Source organism: Phoenix dactylifera, chromosome 8 (genome assembly GCF_051530095.1).
Source record: "Phoenix dactylifera cultivar Ajwa chromosome 8, Ajwa_hap1_PhDact_Kaust_v1.1, whole genome shotgun sequence".
NCBI lineage: Eukaryota > Viridiplantae > Streptophyta > Magnoliopsida > Arecales > Arecaceae > Phoenix > Phoenix dactylifera.
In genome coordinates, this window is record NC_143197.1 from 21332150 (window position 1) to 21350100 (window position 17951).

General features: G+C 36.6%; 1 protein-coding gene and 1 non-coding gene across 13 annotated transcripts; one reads left to right on the forward strand and one right to left on the reverse strand.

The window, feature by feature from the left end:
- Nucleotides 1-273: 273 nt before the first annotated feature.
- LOC113463396 (small nucleolar RNA snoR134) lies at nt 274-417 on the reverse strand. The gene has a single exon (XR_003387548.1). It is a non-coding gene; the product is annotated as a small nucleolar RNA snoR134 (small nucleolar RNA).
- A 528-nt stretch (nt 418-945) lies between these two features.
- Nucleotides 946-13341, forward strand: MRE11 (DNA repair and meiosis protein (Mre11)). 12 transcript variants are annotated; one of them, XR_015968112.2, is made up of 23 exons: nt 946-1102; nt 2120-2167; nt 2407-2542; nt 2935-3092; nt 3636-3726; nt 4803-4922; nt 4989-5057; nt 5148-5239; nt 5353-5455; nt 5583-5690; nt 5789-5851; nt 5919-5990; nt 6105-6182; nt 6482-6544; nt 6620-6683; nt 6837-6919; nt 10243-10356; nt 10478-10555; nt 10650-10721; nt 11089-11390; nt 11624-11738; nt 11875-12069; nt 13102-13341. XR_015968112.2 is itself a non-coding variant. In XM_089924889.1 (23 exons), exons 2-23 carry the CDS (start codon nt 2151-2153, stop codon nt 13135-13137), a joined length of 2187 nt encoding a protein of 728 aa, XP_089781015.1. In that variant the 5' UTR covers nt 946-1102; nt 2120-2150; the 3' UTR covers nt 13138-13341. The 12 variants fall into 12 exon arrangements, 4 of the variants coding, with proteins under 4 accessions (XP_089781015.1, XP_008803852.2, XP_017700720.2 ...); XR_015968113.2 differs by having other exon boundaries at nt 11878-12069; XR_015968114.2 differs by having other exon boundaries at nt 11885-12069.
- The last annotated feature ends 4610 nt before the right edge of the window (nt 13342-17951 follow it).

The window sequence follows — 17951 nt, forward strand, 5'->3', positions numbered from 1 at the left end:
GCAAAACTACAGAGAACAATTAAAAATCCACTGAAAACTTCAATTTTAATCTCTTCATGTCCCAAAAATATGATTTTGATGAAAACAATCACCCAGATTTCAAAGCTGTTAGGAGGCATATTTTTTGGCGAGAGATTTTAGAGGCAATACCATGGAAGAAGAGTGAGCCCCTACGTTGAACCCGCCTTGTTTGGGCAACAAATCTCAAAAGCTAAAGGTGTGCAAAGGCAAAAGATGACAAATAGATAGAAGAAAACATGATTAAAAAAACTGAAGTCTAGCCGTTACTTTGACACAGATCAGTCGTTGGAATTCGTGAACAGATCTGCAACACAGAACGGCGAATAAATCTAGCACGAGCAATGGGGCTTCCATCGTCATGGAAATTCTCAGAAAAGCCCGGGGTGCAACGTGCGAGATTTCCACTAAAATTAAAACCCAAAAACCTCTCAAATCCAAAAATTAGATATTAGTTCCTCTACAAATCCAATGCCTCCGAGGTGAAACAAGATCAAATATCGACAATTTTCTAGAATCAAAAACCAAGAATTGAAAATTTCGCTCTTTCAGTGCATTAGGGTTTAGTTTCGCGCATTACGGAAGGGGAGAAAAGATCCAAGAGGCATTACCATAAAACAAAGTGTTACCATGGGATCCAGCGAAGGTATGGCGGCACCTTTTGACCGCCATCAACACCGCTGATGGAACCCTAAGCCACGCAAAACCCTAGCCAAGATCGTAGACGAATAGGGCCAACACCCCTTCGACCCTATTTATAAAAGAGTTGAAGAAACCCTAACCCTAGAAACGCCGCATAATTCCATATCGCCCCAGGGGACCAGCGGAAGGATCCAACGGCTGGCATTGTCTTACGGAGGAGATCAGGCCCCACAGCCGCGCCGGCCGACCCCCCGATCTATTGCTCAGACCGGCATTGATACGATTCTACGAACCGGACGAACGAGAGATGGAGCCGAACTAAACCGGACTGTGGCGAGAGCGGGACAGAAGAAGAGGGGTTCCCTAAATAGAAATTCCCGCCATCGTTTCGTCGGATCGAGATCGATTGGAGTACGAAATACCCCCCTGTCGTCGGACGACGGTAAGATCAAATCTAGATAAAGATTAGTGCTTGATTGCCATTGATAGTTATCTATTTTTTGTTTCGATTTCTCCTGCGATTTTAATCTCTCATGCTTTTCTTGGTGGATTTTATGGTGTTCTTCGAGTTCGGTCTATGACTCGAAGGTTTGTCTTTTGTTCGAGACTTTGTCTTCTAACGTGCTCTATTTTGAATGAATCCAACTTCCTAGTGTAAGAGCTCCGGTTCAAGGTTTTTTTTTCCTTGATAAAAATGGTAGAATTAGGGTTTTATTAGGGTTTTGGAGAGGATGAAGGAGTGTTGGAAGATGAACACCGGCATTATGGGGGCACTGGGAGAAGACAATAACAGTTTACGTCTTGTTTTCGATCCCATTTTCATTAATAAAGGAGAATAGAATTATTTAGAACTGTGACAACATTGAGGAATTCGTTTCCTTTGAGGGATGCTATGGTGTGGCAACTGTAATACAAGATTGATAAAATTCATTTCCTTTGAGGGATGCTCTGGTGTGGCAACTGTAACTTGGTGGCAAGGTTTCAATAACATGCGTAGACATCCTTGGAAACCATTTTTTACAGGTTATGTAACATCATGTATTATGTGTATTGCTTGAGACATTGCACATAAAAGGATTATTGGCGAATCCTAGGTTAGAGAATACCCTGTAGACAAATGTAGGGTGTTTATTATGGGACCAAGGCCTTGATACAGTACACATTTTACTGCTTCCCCGCCCCACTCCACTCCCTGCTCAATTGCCAGTCCTCTGGCAGTCAGGAATTGGTGTGAAACATGGGCTGTAGGTGGTTTTAGACAGGGCCTGTGTGCCACTTGCCCAAGAAGCAAGCAACATGTCATCGCAGGGAGCTGTGCAGGAAGGCTTAGCTTTTCCAAGCTGTTTTTACAGTGTGTTATTGTGTTTAGCAACTTGTTCTACTGTGGCTATGTATATCCCCATCTTTTGTTAGTTAAGGTATTCATAGATTACTAATTATGAAGCTGCTGTTCATACAGGATTTGATAAGCATGTAAGAGCTGCCTAGACATGGGAGATTCATCAATGTAAGATTTGCTTACTGATTGACAATAGAGTAAAAAAATGGGCGTGCATTTTTCTTCCATTTGCATCATAAGTGTCATTTATAAACTTATGCATGACTAGCAATATCATTTTAATATATTTAGAGGGCTCATTAAAATTCATATTGATTTTTGATGAAACTCTGCTGTGTTTACATTGCAGTCCTTGTTTTATTTGGGCTTTTTTCGAAAATACAATAGTTTTTTAACAATTATTTCAGGGAGGACACCAGCAATACACTTCGAGTGCTAATAGCAACTGACTGTCATCTGGGCTATATGGAGAAAGATGAAATTCGCAGGTTTGATTCATTTCAGGCATTTGAGGAGATTTGCTCAATCGCTGAACAAAAGCAGGTAAAGTAACTTCTTAGTTTTGAGTTTTAGAAGGTTGATTATGAGCTTCATTGTAGGAATACTTTATAAAATTAGTGATGCCATGTATTCTTGTCCCATTAACCTTGTTATGCTATATTTTCTGTATGTATGTATTCCTTTTCTTTTGTATCTTCTATTTGCTTCTTCTGCATCGTGTTTGCCTTTTGTGCTCCAGCTTGTGCTCCTAATATAAAAATCAAACTTTTTCTTCTGTTATTAGATTCAGCTTATGCTACTTTTCAGTATCATATGTAGCTAACATTGCCTGCTTAATTTCTTCATGCTAGACTTGATTTGGTATTCATAGGGTTTGCCGATATTGCTCTTTTTAGTCAAAGAGAAACACCTGAAAGCAATTATTTTAGTTGCAGGTAGATTTCTTACTTCTGGGCGGTGACCTGTTCCATGAGAATAAACCTTCAAGATCAACTTTAGTCAAAACCATTGAGATCCTAAGGCGCTACTGCCTCAATGACAATCCAGTGCAGTTCCAAGTTGTCAGTGATCAGACAATAAACTTCCAAAACATGTATGATAAACCTATTTCATCCATTACTGTTTTAGTGCACTTAAAAATGCTTGCTGTAAAATTTTGTCTAGATTGGGTTTTTAAACTTGGGATTATGGTTTCCAAATAATCTATTGCTGTTGCTTTATTTTGAAGATATTTCCAAGTTCTGGATTGGGCTTGGCTTACTATGGTTAATTTAGGATTATCTCTACTTGTGAGCTTGGTCATGGTTTTGAAACTTGATGATGGAAATTTGTAAAATAACTCAATGCCTCTAACACCTCAATTGGGACATTCACAGTTCTTTTGTTGTGCCAAACTTTTACTTGTGTGACGCTGTAAAATATTATGGTATAATGGGCCTTGTAACTTATTTTTAGATTGTATCTTATTTAGTACAAGTTTATTAACAAGGTAATGTTGCATTGATCCAAGGGATAACACTTGAAAAGCAAAAGAAAAATTTTCATGGGCTGGTAACATTGTATGTAAGTTCTTTCTATTTTTGGTTGAAAACCTTTTTACTCATGTTACCTATTTTGTTATATTTTGTTTTCTCAGATTTGGTCATGTAAACTACGAAGATCCGCACTTCAATGTTGGCCTACCTGTTTTCACTATTCATGGGAATCATGATGACCCTGCAGGAGTGGTATGGCAAGAAGCATTAACTATAGTTCCCTTTTCTTATCATTCATTGGTGTGCCATAGCTTCATGTTTTTGTTTTGCTAAAGAGTTAATAATGTCAATCCTCACTGTAAGGGGGATATGTAGGAAAGTATACCTCCCAAAAGTTTGACTGTATACTAAGAGTTACATAAACAATACATAATGCTTTTAATCAGATGAAGAATTATAGCCACCCATACCAATTTTCAGATGTACTGAACATGCTGAACACTAGTCCTTTGTGAACTTTGAAAAGTCCTAGTCCAACCAACATGTGTAACTTTCATGTTACTTAGACTGCTTACTACGGTAACTATTATGCTTTTTTGACCTACAAATATGAAGCCTTGAGTTGACAAATTATATTTTCTTCTTGGCATACATAAATAACTTATATGCTTCAACTTATATAGTCTACTTGGAATTGGCTTGATATATCCTTCCTCATTTTTCATTACTTAACTACTAAAATATTGTATGGAATTTCTAGGTTTTGGCTTAGGTATTGCCTTTTTGCAGGCTCTTACTAGACTTTTTCTTAAACTATATTATTTTTGCATATTCTTATATTATAATATGCAAAGTGGATTTAGGCAATTAGTGTCGACATTGCCTGAGTTGTCAAGTGGCAACATAGGTTGCAACTGGAAGTTAGGGCAACCATCTAGAGATTCACTAGCTTAGGGGGCCATAGACTAGATGGTGGCCCATTCCTGAGCACCAAGGTTGATGCCTGTGACAGCATTCCTTTGACAAAAGCTTAGAAGAGCTAAAAAAAGGAGGCTTAATCATGGAGAGTTTTCAAATTTTCATTTGTCTAGTATTTGGATTATTATTTGGAATATTAGTCTTCTTTATTTAATAGGTGCCATCATCACCAAAATCTCATTAAGTGCTATGCTCTGTAATGCCTGTTAAGCATCTCTAAAGTCATTTAAGAATCACTATTTGACATTTCCTTTGCTGGATATCCATTTTTAAGCTTTCTTGATTCTTGTACTTTTTATTTTATCTCCCAGTTAAATGCCTTAACCCTTGTCATTGATTCTGCTCTGCAGGATAATCTTTCTGCCATTGACATTCTCTCTGCATGTAATCTTGTCAACTATTTTGGTAAAATGGTGCTTGGTGGCTCTGGAGTTGGTCAAATAAAACTCTGTCCTATACTTATTAAAAAGGTGAGTTCATTTTGGTTTCGATCATATGTCTACCATATTGAAAAAAACTAATATATTATATGTCAGGGTACAACTTTGGTGGCTTTATATGGCCTTGGAAACATTAGAGATGAACGGCTTAACAGAATGTTTCAGGTGCTTCATAGACTTGTTTCGATTGGATGTCTTGATAATGTTTTGTTGGATTCTGTTTTTATTACTGGACTTAACCATTTGATCCCTCAGACACCGCATGCAGTACAGTGGATGCGGCCTGAAGTCCAAGAAGGATGTCCAGTCTCCGATTGGTTCAACATTCTGGTTCTTCATCAGAACAGGTTATGTGCTATATAATATATACTTTTTTGGAAATTTAATTCTTTTAGCTTCCTGGATTTTCCTTATATCTAAATAACATATCTGTCTGGATCATGACTTGTCCTATATATAGAATCAAGACAAATCCCAAAAATGCAATAAATGAACATTTCTTACCACGGTTCCTAGACTTTGTAGTTTGGGGACATGAACATGAATGCCTCATTGATCCACAGGTATTACTTTGGATATTATTTCTCTTTACATTGTTTCTTTCTTTCTCTCTCTTTTTCCTTTCCTTTTTTTCCTTTTGGGTCATGCATGTGTCTTTGTGTGGTTCCCTGCTGAAATTGGTACATACAGGAGATTCCGGGAATGGGTTTTCATATTACTCAGCCAGGCTCTTCAGTTGCAACATCACTGATTGATGGAGAATCAAAGCCTAAGCATGTACTGCTTTTGGAAATTAAGGTTGCCTCTTTTTATTTCTTATTTTATTTCTTTTTTGTCTTGTTATTTCCTTTATGGAGCCATTCTTAAATTAGATTGCTTATGTGTTTTGTATATAGGGTAGTCAGTACAGACCAACAAAAATACCTTTAAAGTCAGTGAGGCCTTTTGAGTATGCTGAGGTAAGGAACTTCACACTTGTAAGTTGTTTCTCTGTGTCCCTCATTATATGCATCTCTTTCTCTGTAGGTTGTGTTAAAGGATGAAGCAGATGTTGATCCTAATGATCAAGCATCTGTTCTTGAACATTTGGACAAAGTTGTAAGTTAGATTTCTTGTTTCAAAAATGTTATTTTTGACCTCATATGCCTGATATTTGGCAGCCACACTTTATTATGGTTGTTCTCTTAATCTCAATGAGCTCAATCATTTCAGGTTAGAAATCTGATTGAGAAAAGTAGGAAAGCATCTATCAGCAGGTCCGGGCTTAACCTCCCCTTAGTCAGAATAAAGGTATGCTTCTTAAATAGTCTTCTCTATAAATGAACTTTTATGAACACTTGATGGTGAACCTGAGGACAGACTCAGAGGAGTAGGTAGATCCATTATTTCTTCCTTGATATTCATATTGGATCTCTCTCTCCCCCTCTCTCATTTCTCTCCTCATGTGCATGCATGCACGAATGCAAGTCTGTCTGCCTGTTAATGACAGATCAATATTTCATTTTGCTGTTGCTAGTTTGTCATTGGAAAGTGGTGCTATTATGTGTTTTTTTCCTTGTCAACGTAAAATTTATAAAATAATCCTGTAGGTTGATTACACTGGATTTTCAACAATTAACCCTCAGAGGTTTGGCCAGAAATATGTGGGGAAGGTAATGGTACTGTAGTACACATGTGTCTGGTAAACCTAATATATACTTATCTACTATCTCATTCTGGTATGGCAGGTTGCTAATCCACAAGACATTCTCATTTTCTCTAAGGCTGCAAAAAAACGCCAATCTGTTGAAGGTAGTAAATGTTTGTCTGAGGTGCAAGTGTTTCTATCATTCTATGTCTATGATAATGTGCTTGTGTATGTAATCTGGAGCATTTTCTTGAGTCTCATTTACCTGTTCTTGAACATAATGATTTATTCAGTTAATAATTCTTGTTATATTGTAGAGAAGATTGATGATTCTGAAAGGCTTCGTCCAGAAGAACTGAATCAACAAAACATTGAGGCTCTAGTCGCTGAAAGTAACCTGGTATTTCACTTTAGCATCTTCCACTTCTAGGGTGTAACTACAGAGTACTCCTTTTCTTATACTTCAAGTGCAATGGCTTAATTTAGCAAAAATTTGTTAAAGCATATATTAACCCCAACCATGTGCTTAAGAAGATCATAGCTTTTCAGGTTGTTTTACTTTGCGATGGCAATTTTTCCAAGATGGAACATGGTTTTAAACAAATGCTTTTTTAGGCACTAGATATGAGCATCAAGATGGAAGGTGTTTAATATAGTCCAACATGATACCTTCCTACTTGACTAACATTAAGAAACTTAACATGGCCAACCTGTACTTTAATATGATTCAAGGATTGAATAATGTGGCGTAGGTTGTTGCATGTATTGTATGCTGGTCTAGTGCTGACCATGATATGCCTTGCTAAGCAAGCTCTACCTAACGGGTATCGGGGCTCGTACTTGCTGGTGATCGGTTGGCGCAATACCAATACGCACCATATCGAGCTAGGGCATATCAAACCATGGGGAGGGAGGAAGGGAGAGAGGAGGGAGAGAGAGAGGGAGAGGGAGGAAGAGAGAGAGAGGAGGGAGGGAGGGAGAGAGAGAGAGAGAAGGGGGAGGCTTACCCCGAGGGCGGCCGATGGCGTCACAACCTCGAAGAGGAGGGGGGAGAGCAAGCAAGCAAGCATCAGGTGGAGAGAGAGAGGGAGGCTTATCTCAAGGGCAGTCAATGGTGTCACAGTGTTGAAGAAAGGGGGGAGAGCATGGCGAAAAGAGGGCGAGCAAGAGAGCCCTCAAAGGCTCTCAAAGACTCGAACCATTAAAGGGGAGTGGGGTTATAAACCGAACTTACTCGATAACTGAACTATTCCGATTTGGTGTCGGTTCAGTTCAGTACAGGCTGAGCCGTCCAGTTCGGGTTGGTTTAGCAAATGTTGCTAAGTGTATGCCGTCATATATCATGTGCTGCCGTGTGCACATGATGAGGGACATACCTTGCGTCTAGGTGATTGTTACAAGCATTGATGTTGGATCCTTAATCATTGATATGAGTATGCATATTCAAAAATATCTAGTTAATGATCAATTTAATAAATATATGTACAAGTATTGAGTGAGGTATGAACATTTAGATCCCTTCTTTCTTTCAGCTGGGCCAAATCTAATTTTCCTAGCAATTACAGCATGGTAGTTTTAGTAAAAATACAAGAGTCGATGGACACAAACGAATTAGAAAAGGTTAAAAATATAAACATAAAGAAAGTCAGAAAAATAATTTGACATTGATTACAATTGGCATCTTTAGTAAATTTGGTCTTGTACTATTAGAATTTTAAAGTTTTTAAATAATTCACAGTTAAAAGAAAATTATGTTTTGCATTATTGTAGAATTTCATCTATTATTTTGTTGTTTGATGACAATTTAAAACATGAGAACTTTATACTTCTCTGAAATATGAGCTTTATCTTTTCTTTAATCTTTTTTTTTTGGAGACTTTATTGAAAATTCATCAAGTTTGAGTTTAATCTTGGAAGAAGGCTTCTAGCATTCAAAATAATGAAATAAGTGGCAAAAATAGCAATGCATTTCATATATAAAGTATGTTTGGCCACTGAACTCCTTTTATTTTTTCTTCTGAAACTGGCCTGGTTTTGAATTGGTTTTCTTTCAAAATTCTAACTTGAACTAAACCATGTTCGATGAGCTAACAGAGAATTTTATCAGATAAGGGAGCCTCGAAGCACCGTTTTACCTCCCAACTTTTACTGGAAGGATGTAGGGACCTGATCTAATTGTGGAGTAGCTAAATGCAGTGACAAGGATTTTATGAATATGTTGTTTATTTGAAGTGTTTTAGAATTCCCAGGTGATATGACATTGTTGCACAGATCCCCTACTTGCAAGACGAAGGTTCAAGACGAAAATTTTCCTGCTACGTGTTTTTTTAAGCTAAATTTTATGTTTTTCCACATTGTTTCTTACAAAGTCTTGGCATGGAAACATTGAACTTTTCTTAGATCTGCAAAAATCCCGAAATCTAACAAAGAGACTCCAGAAAAGATAATATGGACCCTGTAATGATGTGCAAGACATAGCTGAACCTTGACCAAAGAGTGCAAGAATGATCAAAAGCATGGAATGGACAGCAAAAACTGTTAGGGAACAACAGATCTTAGCCAAGATGGTTTTTGTCAAAACCTCAAATCTAAAGGCTAAGAGGCAATAGAAGCAACGTGAATTGACGATAGATCAGAAAGAAAGCAAATGACCTGGGACATGGAACAAACATTCAGGGAGTGGAATGCTGTTAAGCTGCCAAACAATAGATCTGACGCTGCCATGTGACTTGTCCAATTCCATCAACATGTGTTCCAAGTGCCTACACAAAAATAAGATTCCAGTTATCTGGAACCATGAAAAGTCTGCAAGTTTCGCTATTTGATTCCAATATTTTCATTTCAAAAAGGAGCTGGTTGATTGTTCCAAATTTCCAATAATTTGTGTCCAGTTAGGACTCCCGTAACAGAATTTGAGAGGTTATGAGGTCATTTAAATCTCTCCAAATTTCTCTAAACTCTAAATAAAAGAAGTCATCAGTCTAGCTTTCCCATTTGACCCACTTTTTAAGATCTTATAAAATGTCATTATGTCCCTAAGGATAGATTTGTGGCAATGGCAAATACAAAGGGAGAACTATCCATTAGTTTTAAGGACCATTGCAATAAGATTAGCTAACGTTACGAAACAAAAATGAGGGTCCCAGCTACATGCTTTGGATGTACTTTAGGTTATGACTCTGAAAAGGCAGCTGATATGGTTTATCAGAAAATTGAAGACTAGGCCACATCTACTTGTCTAATTTACTTCTAGCAAAAGGAAAGTATAATTTTATCCATATTCTATAATCATGCTGATTTAAAAGAAAAAAGTAATAAGAAAACCCCTAAATCCTGCACATGGTGTCTAATACAAATAGTTTTAATCAATCTTCAAACAGGAGAATGATACAGTTGGGTTCATTTAACTTGGATGTTTGATTATGAAACAAGTAAAACATCCTGAAATAATGTTTGACGGCATCAGAATGGTGCACTTTTGCTCCTAGGCATATAGTAAGAATGGAAAAACTGTATGTGAAAAATCTTGTTGATTAAATTTCATAGAGTTTTTGAATCGTTTTATGATATCTATGAAAAGAATGATTTTAACTTAAATCAACTATAATCTTTTCTTAGAAATTAGACATTTTGCTCTTCTTGCCCTTTCTTTCTTATGCTCTATAAAGGTATTGCCAAATAGACAGTGTTTAGTTTTTTTTAAGCTTTCTGCTTGGCTTTCAGAAAATGGAGGTCCTTCCAGTTAATGATTTGGATATTGCTTTACATGACTTCGTTAACAAAGATGACAAAACGGCTTTCTACTCTTGCCTGCAGTACAATCTTGAGGAAACGCGAGTAAGACTTTGTTACTTAAAGTTTCTCATTAACAACTGGCTTTGTTTATGCACCATTAACATGATCAAATGCAAAAGATGAAGCTATGGTGAACTCTCTTGATTTCTTTCGCAACCCACAGAACAAATTGAATGCTGAGGCAGATAAACTAAATATTGAAGAGGAAGATATAATTCTTAAAGTGGGGGAGTGCATTCAGGTATGGAGTTAATAATATCAACTCATATAGATGCCAGACTGAAATCAAGGGTAGTGATGGATATCCTGCATGTGTGACACTTTGTCTTCTGCAGGAACGTGTGAAGGAAAGATCACTACGTTCTAAGGAAAACACAGGAATTACCTCCAGCTCACAAAACCTGCAGGTTATTTTTATGTAGTTAATTTAATGAAAGCATGAAAGATCTTAAAGAATGGATCAAGAATTCGAGTGCCAGTGCAGGAGGATGTGCAGGCTGTTGTGATGTGTTGAAACAAATAAAAGACTAAAGGAAAAAAGTTTGTCCTTGCCCTGAGTGGTACCAAAGCTGCATCATCCTGTTCCAATTCCAAGTGCATCAATGTGAACTAACATGGATGATACCCTGATGATACACACACAGGGTATCTCAGCACGTCCGCATGCCCAGTGCCAGCACCCTGTCAGCGCAGAATGGCACTGTCGGCACTTGAATTCTTGGTGTGGATGGAATTCCAAATTATCACATTGACCTTGATCATTCCTTCATGCAGGATAGTGGAGGCAAATTTACCAGTCGCCCTAGTAGTGTGAATTCCTTTAGTGATGAGGAGGACACAAGGAAGATGCTCTCAATTTCAAAGTCTGCTGGCCGAGGAAGGAAAGTATCTTCTGGAGCTTCTAGGGCTTCTCATGATGCTTCTGACCATCGTGAAAGCAGACCTTCTAGGAGAGGCAGGGGAAGAGGCTCTAGCAGTTTAAAGCAGATGACTCTTGATGCAACAATGAAAATCCGCCAGTCAGAGAGGTTATTATGTATAACCGTGCATTATTTTGTACCATGTCCTTTTTGAAGGTTATTTAAGTCAAATTCTTGACAGCTGCAATTTTTTCCTTTAATTGTTTGAGACTTACACCATGACTTATGATTTAGATTTACATCCATCCACTAAATTTGTGGTCTATTTACAACTCTCCAAGGATGGCCTCAGGAATGTATCAGCAGGATTGCTGTGTGCATGTACTTTGGTAGTTTTTGGTAATCGTTTAATGTTAATACTAGTATCATATTTTTTATTTTTGTTGCAGATCAGCATCAGCCTCTGCATCAGCTGCAGTTCGTAGTATTGTGGAGGAAGAGGTAGACTCTCCTTCAAGTGAAGAAACAGAAAGATATGAAGTAAATGATGCTGCTGATAGTTCTGTAAGTTCTATCCTTTCCAATTTTGTATGGACATGATTGTTTTTCAGCTTTTCATATCAATCAAGAATTGATAACGTGCTGCATTATTCTGTAATAGAACTGTTTTCCTTAACACTTTTTTCTTTCTTTCTTCGAGGAGCCTGAAGAAACTTTCCAAGAAAGGGGGCGTAAAAGAGCTGCACCTAGGGGTAGGGGAAGAGGTTCTACATCATCTGCAAAGAGGGGACGGAAATCAGATGTTTCTTCCATCCATAGCTTGCTTATGAACAAGGACAATGATGATGATGATGATGATGACATATCGAACAGATTAAAGAAAGCTAAACCTCGGGTATGTGAAGTTCCTTAGAGATTCATATTTCTCTTTCCCTGTTCAATTATCTAGAGATCAAATTATGTCTCAACTCTCAAGAAAGAAATTTTAGGAGGGATCGTTTGTAGACTGGAATATACATTATTGCTGCATCCTCTTTTAGACTCTGGTCTTTGGGTATTAGATGATTCAAGATCTTAGTTTTACAAATATATAAAAGATAATTTCACAAAGTGCACATCAATACATTTTAGCTATTGCCATGTCCACAGTTCTTAACTTCTTATTGACATTTGCACCTGCCACTTTTTCCCTGTTATTTTTGGAAGTGTACAACTTTAGTGCAATATATGGATCAGCTACATGAGCAATAACAAAAAAAATTGCATGTGCATGCCATTTGGCTAACACTTGCCAGCTTGTAGAATCTTGTTGTCTAGTATATATAACTAAAGCCAAGGGATTTTTAGTTCCCAGGTTAGCAGTGTTCTATAGCATTTTTTATCGATCTAATAAAATCTAATTCGTCATGGTGTTATTGTAAGAACATGTGCAGGTGTGTTTAGACCAATATCAATTATACACTGAGGAAATCTTTGGTACTTATTTAGGATCAAAGAACTCAAATAATATCTTCCGGCAAGTCTTTTGGGTGAGGTCCTAGGTTGTTGCAAATGGTATCAGAGTGGACTCATTCCATGGTCTATGTTGCTTACGGGACATTGCAATATGTGCCCATTTAGATTGATCACGAGCTAATCATAGTGTTGTGATTGGATTGGAATGGATTTGGACTCTTACCCTTGCGAGGACATCAGAAATTAAACAAGGCGAGTATGTAAGGACCCTTGTGGGTGTCGCACATCATCTATGCACGGGGGAGATCTTGGATACTTATACTGGGCCAAGAAATCAAAATAATACCTTCTGGATAGCCATTTTGCGTGGGGTCTTAGGTTGCGATAGTTATGACACTACTATTTAAACTACTAGCTGTTCTGATGCATGCATTATAATCTTGCATTCCTGACCTGTTCTTCATATTTACAGGTGACTAGGAATTATGGAGCTGTGCGAAACAGGTAATGTCTATCAAGGTCATATTTTCTGAAGAACATCATTGTACATCAACCCTTGGAGACTGGCGGACAAAAGCCATTTCAGAATTGCTAGCTTTTGTTGGAAGTCATAATGAGTTCTGTATGTTATCTTGTAATGTTAAAATTAGCTTTGTTTGCTTCTCTTTGTACTTACATTTGAAAGGTTATCGTGATTTTCATTATCTGGAAATCTGGTATGATCTGCTCTTTTATGGTTTTTCCATTCCCTATTGAGCAAGAATGTTTTCTTCAGCGTGGGCAAGTTGACCAAGAACCTCTTCATCTAGAAAAATACCTGCATGTTCCTTTCTTTGGGAGGCTACTTAGTCTGTAGGTGATAGTGTAATTGGAAAAAACCTACTGAAACTTTCTGATACCTTTGATCTGCAATCATGCAATTGGCACATCAGTGCTTGCAGTCATGGGAAGCTTTGGTTTGCAAAGTACAGGTTAGCACTTATAAATATACTGTGACCCAAGAACTCAATCAAAATGGGTGAAAACATGGTTTTTTTGTGGTTCGCTGAGATTTGGAGTCATTTTTGGTGCTTGGATGCCTATTTTTCAGTTCCCTGAAAACCTGCTCATATCCTTTTGACATTACTTTTGGGGTGCTCAGTATGTTCCTAATATGAAGCATGGAATATTTAGGTTTCTGATAGGGCTGAAAATGGATTATTAGTATATCCATGTCTGCTTCTGCTTCTACTTTGATCAGCATTCCAATATGGATATGAATTGGAACTAAACTTTGTATCATTGTTTGTTCCAGATAAATATGGACATAAATCAGATATTAACAATATAATTGTGAATGCAAATACCAGTTGGATAATTTGGTGGACAGATCACTATTCCACTTTATATTTTATTAATTCAAATTAAATATGCAAATCTTCTTTCTTTTTTTGAAAAAGAAAAATTGTGAAAGATAGCATCGAAATTTTTGCTTTCACTCAATAATATGACTCTTTTTTAGTAGATTCATGTAACTTATCTTTGCTACAAAGTTTGGAGTTAAAAAGCCAACTGTTAGTAGCTCAAGTATATGATATATTTCTTTCCTTACTAATACAAATGCGATATTAGTTAATTGCTATAAACTTGGATGGAAAATAAATAGGGCATTATATTATCCAATCTATTTTAGTTCCATTTTCCGCCTATCGGCTTGATACTAGTATGGTACTCATCTAGATACAAATAAGCAGCTTATCTTCATCTATAATTGCCCTCCATCTAAGGCAGCATTTTTTCTCTCCCTATCTCTTGCAACAAAATTCTTGTGCGAGAGGCATGAGAGAAGGACTAAATTTGCTAAACTGAAACGTGCCCCAAATATTGAGGAAACAAAATCTAAATCGGATTGGATTACTATTCTCTTGGGAGATACACTTTCATGATACCCAGAATTTGGGAGCAGAGAGGGTGTGATGAAAATAAAGATCAAACAGTGTGAATTGAGAGCGAGGAGCACATTTACTCCCTTCAATGCCTCGGGTTGAGGGGGCTCGTTGGAACACCTATCCTCCAAGTACATTCCAACGATGGAGACGTGAGCAAGCCCATTCATTCAGAAAATGCGATCCCTCATCCCTCTAGTGAAGTTGCTGGCTTGCTTGTAACTGCCTCGGACCTCACCCGAAAAACCTAAGCATTAACTAGGTTCCTTGATCTAAGCATAACTAATACAGGACTAAACACATCCTTGTATATGTTCTCATGTGCTCTCCTATTTAAGCCGTTGTGTCTTTGTTAAGCTAAGGGTGCAGTATCCTCACCCAGCTAAAGGTCTAAATTCAGTCAAATCCAAGCATAAACACCATAATCAGACAATGACCAGCAATGGAAAAGTGATGCAGTGTCTCTTAGTTTCATAGGCTATGGGCTAGATCTTTTTTGATATCATATATAATAACTCAGTTCTCATCCAGAAAAATTGACAAGATTGTATTATTTAAATTCTTTAGCCCTATATAAGTGTACAAAACTCCGCATCTCATAGATAATACGGGATTAAATACATACCCACATGTATTGGCCTATCTTTAGTCCCACATTAGTTATGTACTAAAGGATGAGATCTTAGGTTGTTACAAAAAGTATCAAAGCGGAACTAACCCATAACCCATATGGACGAGAGGACACTATAGCACGAGTCTTTTTAAGGTTAATAAGGAAGTATAGTGTTTGTGATTGGATTTGTATCTTTAACCTAGTAAAGATATCAATGTTTAAACGGGGAGAATATATGAGAGTTCATCTTGATGTGTATTTAGTCCCACAATAGTTGTATATTGGAGAGATCTTGGGTACTTATATGAGACCACAAAGCCTAAATAATATCTACTAGTTAGCTTTTTTGGATGAGGACATAGGTTGTTATGGTGTCCTCATTCTCTCTAAATTGCTATAACAATAGTTTTCTATGTTTTCCTAGAAAAAAAGTATATGGTGTAAACAATGTTATCTAACTCCCAAGAGCTATTCAAAAAGAGATAGGGCAACTGAAATTGTAAAAATGAAAGATGGTTAAAACTAGAAAAACAACATTAATTCTAATGTACAAATATTCGAAAGGAGAGACAATCTAAGTTGGAAATAAAAGTCTTATGAGAAGGAAGGGGTTTTGATGAACAAAAACAACTCCAGGATTTAAACCAAGAGATTATCAAGCAAAACATATGCATATTAAGAAAGGATAAACATGTTGTTTACATTATCAAAAATTTATGAACAACATAAATGCTATTTTGAGGTTTATAAAAATGATTAAGGAAAATATTATTTTAAATCCTTTATGTGTCCACCTTGATCCAATGATTAGCATCAATAAGTTTATATGGAGGGTACAATCCATCAAAATATAGTGTTGCATACTACCAATCCTAAAGATCTATTTGCACCAATGCTGCTATTTTTGATCAGGTTGGGCTAATCTTAACTTCCTATTAAAGCCACACTTACATGTGATCTACTACCTCTCTCCTGCTTTCATACCAAAAATAATATGATTTAGAGACTCTTGGTCTATGCATCAACTAGGCAAAAAAACATATATTATTTTGTATTATATTTATATATGTATGTAGTGATAGACTAAGATCTGCTTGAGCAGAATCATGATTGCATGATGGGGGGGTCCAACATCGATGATCCTAGCCATTGGATATGATCTACTATCTTTAAACTGCTTACATACTAAAAATAATATATTTTAGAGACTTTTAGTATATGCATCAACTAATCAAAAAATATATATTATTTTGTATCTGAAAGATAAACACATTAACATAAGCAAGGATTTCGGATCACTTACAGTTTTTCTCTTCGGTTCGATTCACTGATCGAGGAGTGAATTTTACCAATGAAAATCTACTGTTTTCCACAACCTAAATGCCCAAGACACTTGCAGAGAATCTCTTAACCACACATTTTATTAAATGAAGCCTTATACTCATATATATATATATATATATATATATATATATATATATATATATATATATATATATATATATATATATATATATATATATATATATATATATATATATATAGCTTCAATGCATAACTGTCAATAGACAGTTTCAGGGTTGGAGAGATGTCTATGGAAAGACATCTCTTTTGGACATGAGATCATGTCTTTTGGTTAACCGGTTTGGTTGAACCATCATGGGTGGACCAAACTGGTTTTTCCAATATCTCCCACTCACACATGATGGGTTCAACAGTGTGAGTTTTAACCATTACAAACAAATCTTTTCTCTGCGATTTTCATACAGGCAAATAGATCGTGCGACCAGCATACCAAAAAAAATGATAACGAGCTCACACTACCATACATCTGTTAGGAATATATAGTAGTTCAGTAGAGTAAGTATGCAGTACCTTAGAACATTTAAGTCACATTTCAAGTACCTCATGATCTCACTTTAACTTATCACATTACTTGTTTTCTGTTTTGTATTCACAATCATGCTTTAACACGTAGTCAAGATGATTGGTCGACCAGTGAATACAACAAAGAAATGAGACACAAAATGATCTTCCTTTCTATCTCGAATCTCTTAATTGTAGTTTAGTTGCTTTTCCAGATATGTCCCAATAAATCGAATCAACCATGATTGTAGGTAACATTCCAAGATAGCATACACTAAACTAAATCTCAAGAAATAGTAAAAGTAATAAGGGTACTAACAGAGGTAATTATAGCCTCAGGGCTCACACAACGAGAGAGAAGAGATCAATTCTCTCGTTACCCTTATTAGTTGAATTATGCACATGTGGTATGAAGCACATGTTATGGTATTTTTCTCCTTTTCTATGGAGCATATGTTGATTCTTATTATATGAAATACCATACAAATGATAGTTCAAACACACTTAGTATCCAACTTGAGCTCACCACATCTGGTATTTAAAACAGACAAGATGAGTTGTGGGTTTACTCACCTTCGGTCACAAAATATTACATAATGACCTCATCTTGATTTACTATCAAGGTGACACTAATTTTAAGCTTGAGCTCATAAATACATTATGCTTAAAATTGTCTCATCTCTATCAACCACAAGTTATAGAGGCAATTGCCCATGTGAGAAGGCCAATCTAATTTTTGTCCAACATACATTTCTTTAAATGAACTAATCTTATGCACTAAGCATTAACACACACACACACACACACACACACACATATATATATATATGCATATGTGTGTGCTTAAAAAAAATAAGAACTTAGCACTAACATAAATACATACATGTGAATCCCAAATAAGAAATTAAAATATCTCAT

Coding starts and splice junctions, on each gene's coding strand:
- MRE11 (XM_089924889.1), top strand. Junction 3,093..3,635: donor ACAATAAACTTCCAAAACAT/GTATGATAAACC, acceptor TTGTTTTCTCAG/ATTTGGTCATGTAAACTACG. Junction 6,183..6,481: donor TCCCCTTAGTCAGAATAAAG/GTATGCTTCTTA, acceptor ATAATCCTGTAG/GTTGATTACACTGGATTTTC.